Here is a 9,692-nt window from a genome sequence, read left to right as displayed (position 1 = left end):
GAAAATAAATCTTGTGTGTTTCACACTGACTTCATTTTGAGTCCTCTGCACACCATAATGTGTGCTCTGTCTTTCCTTCCTGAGACAGAACTCTACCCTTGGCAGAGGGCCCTCACCTTGAATCCTAGCTCTGAGCTTTGCTAATGGTGGGATCCTCATTGTCTGTCCCTCAACCTCATCATTTATTTGATGCTCAATTCATGGTGGAAATGATTATAATGTCTGTGTAGGGTTGTAAAGAGAATGACATGAGAAATATATCTACAGGTGCACATCTAAGCTTTGTTGGCATGGATTTCTCACATTTCCTTCCATTTCTATCCCAGCTGCAGAGGACACACTGCCAGAGGATGGAATACAAATTCCCAGGGATTCCATAGACTACTCTGCAACTGCTATGCCTACATTGCTTTTGCAGCAGAAAATAATCAATAACAGAACTTCACATGCAACATCAGGTGAGGTATGGAACCTTAACAATAGGGCATGGGTGTGTGTGGTTAAAATTTGCTCAGCACACAGAATTTTGTTGTCCATATCTGCTTGCCCTCTAATCCTGTCATTTGGTTCCCTTTCTCTTTATTTGTGTCATTCCTTAGGACCTGTTTCAGTCAGATTTCTTCAACCTCTTGAGTATTTTACCCCCATCCTTTGAGAATGCACAGGCATGAGACTACACCTGATGGGGTTTGAGTCTCATCTTGTTGGCTCCTCTTAAGGCCCACATTGTATATGCCACTTGCACATTCAGTCTGGCTCATTCTGCTTTGTGTGTTCCCTGCTCTCAAAAGGGGTGGTGGGGTTGTTTGCTCTCCAAAACATTAGAGGTTGTCCCTGCACATGCCAGATGCTCAGAATTTCCACTCTTCTGTATGTGAAGAATACTCCTGCTGGGTAGTCAGAAGTGTTGGCACCATGATTCTTAGCTGCTTAAGAGCTGCCCCTTTCACCCTTGACAAGCTAGACTCTCTTAGTTATCTCTTCTAAGAAGAATGTTCGCATGCCCCATTCAAATGTGTAACAGGTGCCAGTTCAATGTACACTTGCTCTGAATAGTTTCTTCCCCAAACATTTTTTTTTATTTTTTGCCATCCTCTCCTAGGTTGCAGCCTGTGGCTACCAAGGAGACCCCAGGTGAAGTGCCTGATCCTTCACAAACACACCTCTATAGCCTGCATGCTGCCCAGACATCAGTGGTGACTTGAGGCGACTTGCTTCCTGGCCTAAAAACTGGTCTCAAACTCTTTAGGGGACAGTGTACAAGTCTTTCACATTACTTTTAATCCTGGGTATATGATTTCTTCTGTTGTACCATCTCAAAGTATAAGACCCCAGTGATCAGATAGATTCAGGATTCCAGATCATGCTCAGTTTGATTGATAATCAGAGAAGGTGACAGAGGAACCTCTTTATCATGGCTGCCTTACATCCTTGTCAGCTCCTGCTTCAGTCTTTGCTAACACCATCTTTTGTTTCAATGACACTTTATACATCAGTCAGTCCCCTAGTGGATTATCTTCCTGACTTGACTTCTGTCCCCTTTTATGCACATGCATGAAGCAGGTGATGGGTGGGGTCTCAGGACAGTCAGGGTAGCTCATAGCAAGTCCCAGGTGGATAGTCCAGCATATTTTTTTAAGAACATGGGAATCCATGCCACCTGCTATTTCTGCTCTGGGGAAAATAAAAAGAGCCCTTTCAACACCTTGTTTCATGAGCCAACATACTTTCTAGATAAAAGAAAAAACATTTTCAGTCATTAAAAGTTTCTACCTCCTAATGTAGATGTACAGTATCTTTTCTGAGAAAGAAAGGAGCCACTCATCCTTATTTAGCTCCATATGAGAACCAAAATTTATGACATGAAGTTGGAGGTGATCAGAAGTGGATCTTCTAAAGGGTCTCACACCACAGGTGGAAAGGGTTGTGGGCATAAATGCTGGTTTTGTCTCCTTAGGTTTCCAAGAAGAAGTATTATTTTCATAACATTACAGATAAAGAAAACTGAAGCAAGAAAAGGAAAGAATAATGTGGGCAGGAAAGTTTGGAAAGAAGAGTCAGGCTTTGAAATAGTTCTGGAAGAATGAAAAGTATCTTAAAGAAGAAGGGCTTTCCAAGATAAGGGAAGAGACTGAGCAAGTACAAACTTTATATCTAGGTCAGAAGTTCACACAATGCCTGGACAGAAAGAGAAGGGCACCTGACTACAATATTATGGCCAGGACTGAGGTTCTCCCTGCCCATAATAGCATATCTCAAGCCACCCCTCTTTGTGGTAACTCTTTTTCCCTCCTTCTTCTCTCCTCCCCGTAGTGTCTTCGGTTCCAGCCATGGGTCAGGTGTCTTCTTCCACACCCTCTCATAGAAAGGGTGGTGATTTGTCCTCCAACTTCGAGGATTTTTTTAAGGAATTCAAGATGGAAAGAAAAATCCTCTCTCAGGAAACCATCACCTCGATTCAGTCATATCTGGTGAACGGGGACCTTCAGAGAGCAGTTTCTGTAATCAGCGATGCATTGAGAGACATGGAGGATGTCCCAGTTAACATTGCTGTGACTGGGGAGTCTGGGACAGGGAAGTCAAGCTTTATCAATGCCCTGCGGAGGGTGGATCATGAGGATGTTGGGGCTGCCCCCACTGGGGTAGTGGAGACAACCTTTATGAGAACTCCATACAAACACCCAAAGTTTCCCAATGTGACACTATGGGACCTTCCTGGTGTGGGGACCAGTACCTTTCCACTACAGACATATCTAAAGAAAATGAAATTTGGTGAATATGATTTCTTTATTATCATCTCTGCTACACGCTTTAGGGACAATGATGTATTTCTGGCCACAGAAATTAGAAAAATGAAGAAGAATTTCTGCTTTGTCCGAAGTAAAGTAGACAGTGATTTACATAACCTAGGAATTAGTAAATCGAGCACATTTAACAAGCATGAAATCCTGCAACGGATCCGTGATGACTGTGTGACACATCTGCAGAAGGCCAATGTGGGTGATCCTCAGATCTTCTTAGTTTCCAGCTTTGAGTTGTCTGGCTATGATCTCCAAAGCCTGGAGACTGCCATGCTGAGGGGGCTCCCTGCCCACAAGCGCCACATCTTTATGCAATACCTGCCGAATGTTACCGAGGCTGATATTGACTGGAAGAGGGATGTTCTGAGACAGAAGATATGGTTGGAGGCCGTGAAGGCTGGAGCATCAGAAAATCCCTTTCATGGGTTTTGTCAGTGATAATGATGTGGAGAAGCTGGAAGAGACTTTAACCCTCTATAGATCTTACTTTGGACTGGATGATGCATCCCTGGAAACTACAGCCAAGGACTTGCATGTGTCAGTGGAGAAACTCAAGGCAAACCTCAAGTCTCCCCGTTTGTTATCAGTTGAGAAGGTTGATGAGTCACTAGAGGAAAAACTGTTCAGTTATATGAAAAAATTCTGCTCTGTTAATGGAGGACCCATTGCCAGTGGTATTTACTTTAGGAAGAATTTCTACATGCAAAATCATTTCCTTGAGACCGTGGTGAGTGATGCGAAAGTTCTTCTTAAAAAAGAAGAGATTTTTAAGGATTCTGTGGGCTCTGGGAAAACCTATCTACATCAGGATGTTGGGAATGATGATGGGAAAAGTGAAACAGCCAGCTCCTGAATTATTCTAAGTGCTGACATGGCACTGATGCCTGGAAAGTTGACTTAGGGCTCCCCAGAAGCAATACTGACCCACTGCTCTCAGGGATTGTCACAGATATTTCCATAATTTATTCTTGAACAAACCATGAACATAGTGACTATTATTCGACAGTGAAAACAATGAGCTCTGAAGAATCCTTCCTTCATATGATCCTTTCTTGGGAAAATGAAGAACAGGAATCTGGAATTTTTCTGCTTAGTGGGGAGTATAACACTTTGTGTGATGGTTACTTTTTACTCAGCACTGGTCTTTCTACTGATATAGTAGGAATAAAATGGCTGTACACACAGTAGGTCCTCAAAAATGATTTTTTAAGTCAATGTATACATAGTCTGTTTTTTTGTGTTCCTCATGTTCTGTTGTGAATCCATAAATTGTGAACATTAGTAGATCAATTAATGTTGACTGAGAACCTCCTTGTCCTTTATAGGGTTATTATTTCAGTTAAAAACACAAGAGATGGTGAGCTGAACATGAGTCACAGGAAATGAAAGAGAAACATTAGCTAAGGAAAAACTTTATCTGGAGTACGCTGTGAGAAGGACACATGTATAAGATGGAACATAGTCCAAGGTTTGCAAATTGCAAGTCTAGGCACCCCTTGGCTGCTATCAGTATATTTTCTGTCTGAACTTGAGAGGTTAGGGAATAAGAGAAAAGTGGATCGTGATGCATCTATGTAGAAATTTTAAAAAAATGCAAAAGGTACTTGAACATATCCAACCTCTCATCTAATAAGATGAATGTAAATTCATGTCAAGAAATGTCATGTATACTAAGATATCACTTATTTCCTATTAGATTGGGGAAATTGCATAGTTTGACATTCTGTAGAAAAACAGTTGCTGTCATACAATGCTGGTATTCCCAGAAAATGATCTAGTCTAATGTGGCATATTAGGTCATCTCTAGGAACATTGCACTCACATTTACACTTTGCCCCAGTGATTTCACTTTGAAGAATCTGGGCCATAAAATTGAGAATAGAGTAATGGCTGGCAAAGGTTGGAAGGTGGGGATAATGTGTAATGCCATTGAAAGAGCACATCTTTCAGTTATAAGGTGAATGTATAATATGGTGACCATAGTTAATAAAACTGTGTAATAACACTATACAACAATACTTGAAATTTGCTAAGACAGTAGATCCTAAGCCTGCTCAACACACATACACAAAAGGTAAATATGTGAGGGGATGAATGTATGAATCAACCTGAATGCAGTAGTCATTCCACCATATGTAAATATATATAAAATCACCAGATTGTATACTTTAAATACATATGATTTTATTTCCAGTTTCTCATAAATAAAGCTGGGGATGGGGAGAAAATCAAGAACTCTGGGAAAAATTCCAAAATATATATGATTAAAGTTATTAATTGCAGCACTATTTGAAACGGTAAAACATAAAATTGAAATGTTCTTCAATAAAAAATGTTACAACCACAAAATAAATGACTCCACAATTATATGGAGTGAGTAATACTCTATATATTACTGTAATCTCATCTCCAGGATGTATTGTTCATTGTTTAATGCAAAGAGTGAGGTGGAGAATTATGTATATAGTGTGTTCGTGATAATCTAAGACAGTGTAAAATATGAGAATATATTTGCACATACTCTTCAGTTAAACTATGAGATAACTTCAGTAATAAAATTCAATTATATATTGGAGTTAATGTACTGTGTGGAGAGGCAGCATAAGGGCTAGATTTTACTCAATTTTATTATTTTTTAAAGATTTTATTTATTTTTTTGATAGGGAGAGAGAGCGTGCATGTGCACGGGGTGGGGAGGGGCAGAGGGAGGGGGAGAAGCAGACTCCCCGCTGAGCAGGTAGCCACATACTGGGCTGGATCTCAGGACCCTGAGATCATGACCTGAGCTGAAGGCAGATGTTTAAATGGCTGAGCCACCCAGGCACCCCGATGCAACTTATTTTACATTGGAACATGAAATATTTTACAAAGATATGTAACTGTATAATAAAACAAAAAGACCCAACATTTTCACTTACATGTGGAACATAAGGAATAACGTGGAGGACATTAGGAGAAGGAAAGGAAAAGTGAATGGGGGGGAATTGGAGGGGGAGATGAATGATGAGTGATTGTGGACCCTGAGAAACAAACTGAGGGTTTTAGAAGGGAGGAGGGTAGGAGGATGGTTGAGCCTTGTGGTGGGTATTGAGGAGGACATGTATTGCATGGAGCACTGGTTGTTATATATAACATAGAATTACTATATAAGGGGCACCTGGGTGGCTCAGTGGGTTAAGCCTCTGCCTTCGGCTCAGGTCATGATCCCAGGGTCCTGGGATCAAGCCCCGCATCTGGCTCTCTGCTCAGCACCGCCCCCCCACCCCACCCTACCCCACCCTCTCTCTGCCTGCCTCTCTGTCTACTTGTGATCTCTGTCAAATAAATAAATAAAATCTTTAAAAAAAATAGTGTCTTACAGTCCTTTGTGTTTATGTGGTGTTATTTTTATTTCTCTTCTTTCATTTCTGATTTTGATTATTGGAATCCTCTCTGTATCTCTCTCTTCCTCTGATGAGTCTCGCTAAACATCTATTAATGTCGATCTTTTAAAAAATTTTTCTCCTTCTTTAATTGATCTTTTCTATTGTTTTTTATTTCTTTGTTTATATTTTATTTCTATTCTAGTCATCATTATTTCCTTCCTTGTACTAGTGTTAGGTCTTGTTTATTGTTCTTTTTCTAGCTCTTTTATGTGTAAGGTTATGTTTATTTGAGATTTTTTTTGATTCTTGACATAGGCCTGTATTGCTAAATCTTCCCTCTTAGAACAGCTTTGGTTCATCCCAAAGATTCTGGACAGTTGTGTTTTCATTCTCATTTCTATCCATGTCTCCATTTCTCTCTCATTTCTCTCCAAATCTTCTCTTTGATTTCTTGGTTGACCCATCTACTGTTTTGTAGCTTGTTATTTAAACTTCATGTATTTGTGTTCTTTTTAGATAGTTGTCTCATAGTTGATTTCTAGTTTCATGGTGTTGTGGTCAGAAAAGATGTGTAGCATGACTTAAATTTTTTTTAATATGTTGAAACTTGTTTGTGGCCTAACTTGTTCTATTCAGGGAAGTGTTCCATGGATACTGAAAAAGAATGTGTATTCCGCTGTTTTGGATGCAGGCTTCTGTAAATATCCATTAAGTCCCTCTGGTCCAGTGCGTCATCAAAACAACAGTTTCCTTGTTGATTGTCTGGATGATCTATTTATTGATGTCAATAGGGTGTTCAAGTCCCCTGCAAATATTGTAGTCATTTTGGTTATTTCCTTCATGTGTGTTAATATCTGGGTTCTCCCCTACTGGGTGCATACAAATTGTGTATAATTGCTATATCTTCTTGCTGGAGTATTTTCTCTATGATACATACGTCCTTCTTTGTCTTTTTTTTTTTTTTATTTCTTTTCAGCATAACAGTATTCATTGTTTTTGCACCACACCCAGTGCTCCATGCAATCCGTGCCCTCTCCAATACCCACCACCTGGTTCCCCCAACCTCCCACCCCCGGCCCCTTCAAACACCTCAGATTGTTTTTCAGAGTCCATAGTCTCTCATGGTTCACCTCCCCTTCCAATTTCCCTCAACTCCCTTCTCCTCTCCCTCTCCCCTTGTCCTCCATGCTATTGGTTATGCTCCACAAATAAGTGAAACCATACGATAATTGACTCTCTCTGCTTGACTTATTTCACTCAGCATAATCTCTTCCAGTCCCGTCCATGTTGCTACAAAAGTTGGGTATTCATCCTTTCTGATGGAGGCATAATACTCCATAGTGTATATGGACCACATCTTCCTTATCCATTCATCCGTTGAAGGGCATCTTAGTTCTTTCCACAGTTTGGCGACCGTTAGCAGCCATTGCTGCTAAAACATTGGGGTACAGATGGTGCTTCTTTTCACTACATCTGTATCTTTGGGGTAAATACCCAGTCTTATGTGTGGAGTTGGTTTGATTTGTTGTTGATTCTCCAGTTCTTTAAGGTATAGAGACAGCTGGTGTGTTCTGGATTTTTCAATTTCTTTGAGGGAGGCTTGGATGGCTATGTATTTCCCCCTTAGGACCGCCTTTGCTATATCCCATAGGTTTTGGACCAAAGGGTCTTCATTCTCATTGGTTTTCATGAATTGTTTAAGTTCTTCTTTGATCTCCTGGTTGATCCAATCATTCTTAAGCTAGGTGGTCTTTAGCTTCCAAGTGTTTGAGTTCCTTCCGAACTTTTCCTTGTGATTGAGCTCCAGTTTCAAAGCATTGTGATCTGAGAATATGCAGGGAATAATCTCAGTCTTTTGGTATCGGTTGAGTCCTGATTTGTGACCCAGTATGTGGTCTATTCTGGAGAAGGTTCCATGTGCACTTGAGAAGAATGAGTATTCTGTTGTTTTAGGGTGGAATGTTCTGTATATATCTATGAGGTCCATCTGATCCAATGTGTCATTCAATGCTCTTGTTTCTTTATTGATTTTCTGCTTCATTATCTGTCTATTTCTGAGAGAGGTGTGTTAAGATCTCCTACTATTAATGTATTCATATCAATATGACTCTTTATCTTGATTAACAGTTTTCTTATGTAATTGGCTGCTCCATATTGGGGCACAGATATTTACAATTGTTAGATCATCTTGGTGGATAGTCCCTTTAAGAATTATGTAGAGTCCTTCTTTTTTTTTTTTTAAGATTTTATTTATTTATCTGACAGGCAGATATCACAAGTAGGCAGAGAGGCAGGCAGAGAGAGAGGTGGAGGCAGGAGTCCTGCTGAGCAGAGAGCCTGATGCGGGGTTCAATCCCAGGACCCTGGGATCATGACTTGAGGTGAAGGCAGAGGCTTAACCCACTGAGTCACCCAGGTGCCCCTATAGTTTCCTTCTGTATCTCTGACTACAGTTTTTAGTTTAAAATCTAATTTGTCTGATATGAGAATCGCTATCCCGACCTTCTTTTGAGGCCCATTGGCATGAAAGATGCTTCTCCATCCCTTCACTTTCAGTCTGGGTGTATCTTTAGGTTCAAAATGGGTCTCTTGTAGACAACATATGGATGGGTCCTGTCGTTTTATCCAATCTGCAACCCTGTGTTGTTTTATGGGGGCATTTAGGCCATTCACATTGAGAGTGATTATTGATAGATACGTTTTTATTGACATCGTGTTACCTTTGAAATCTTTCTTTCTGTAGATTGTCTCTATATTCCTGTTCAATGCTATTCTTAGGATTTTTCCTCTTTTATAGAACCCCCCTTAATATTTCCTGCAGTGTCCTCGCCGGTCTTGGAAACTCTTTATCTCTCCATCCATTTTGAATGTCAGTCTTGCTGGATAAAGTATTCTTGGCTGCATGTTCTTCTCATTTAGTGCCCTGGCTATATCTTGCCAGCCCTTTCTGGCTTGCCAGGTCTCTGTGGACAGGTCTGACGTTATTCTGATGGGCTTTCCTCTGGAAGTAAGGGGCCTCTTTGTCCTAGTGTCTTTCAATAGATTATATCTACAATTATGATTCCTCAATTTGACTATCAGGTGCCTTAATTTTTTTTTGGAATCTATAGTCTTGGGTGGAGACCGTTCGGCCTCTAGTACATGAATGCTGGTTCCATTCGTGAGATTGGGAAAATTTTCATGAAGAACTCGTTCCACTATATCTTCTAGACTTCTTTCTTTCTCCTCCCCTTCAGGGATTCCAATAATTCTGACGTTGGAACATTTCATGGCATCATTTATTTCCCTGATTCTGTTTTCGTGGCTTCTAAGCTGTTTGTTCCAGGCTTCCTCCTGATCCTTTCTCTCTATCTGTTTGTCCTCCAGATCACTAATTCTATCTTCTATCTCACTTACCCTAGCTTTGAGAGAATTTAGATTAGATTGGAACTCATTGAGAGCATTGTGAACCTCATCCCTGGTAGCTTTCAACTCTGCCCTGACATTATGAACTTCATCCCTGGTCGCTTTCAGTTCTTCCCTAATC

General features: G+C 40.4%; 1 protein-coding gene across 1 annotated transcript; it reads left to right on the top strand.

Annotated features, from left to right (window-relative positions):
* Nucleotides 1-414: 414 nt before the first annotated feature.
* LOC116860684 (T-cell-specific guanine nucleotide triphosphate-binding protein 2-like) lies at nucleotides 415-4,367 on the top strand. Its single transcript, XM_032846844.1, is given in 3 exon segments — nucleotides 415-458; nucleotides 2,314-3,217; nucleotides 3,219-4,367. Coding segments are annotated over 2 exon segments (1,323 nt in total). The 5' UTR covers nucleotides 415-458; nucleotides 2,314-2,330; the 3' UTR covers nucleotides 3,655-4,367.
* Nucleotides 4,368-9,692: the final 5,325 nt, after the last annotated feature.

The sequence above is a fragment of the Lontra canadensis genome, unplaced genomic scaffold, assembly GCF_010015895.1.
Source record: "Lontra canadensis isolate GAN:19392208 unplaced genomic scaffold, GSC_riverotter_1.0 scaffold181, whole genome shotgun sequence".
Classification (NCBI taxonomy): domain Eukaryota; kingdom Metazoa; phylum Chordata; class Mammalia; order Carnivora; family Mustelidae; genus Lontra; species Lontra canadensis.
This window is presented reverse-complemented; position numbering and strand designations above follow the sequence as displayed.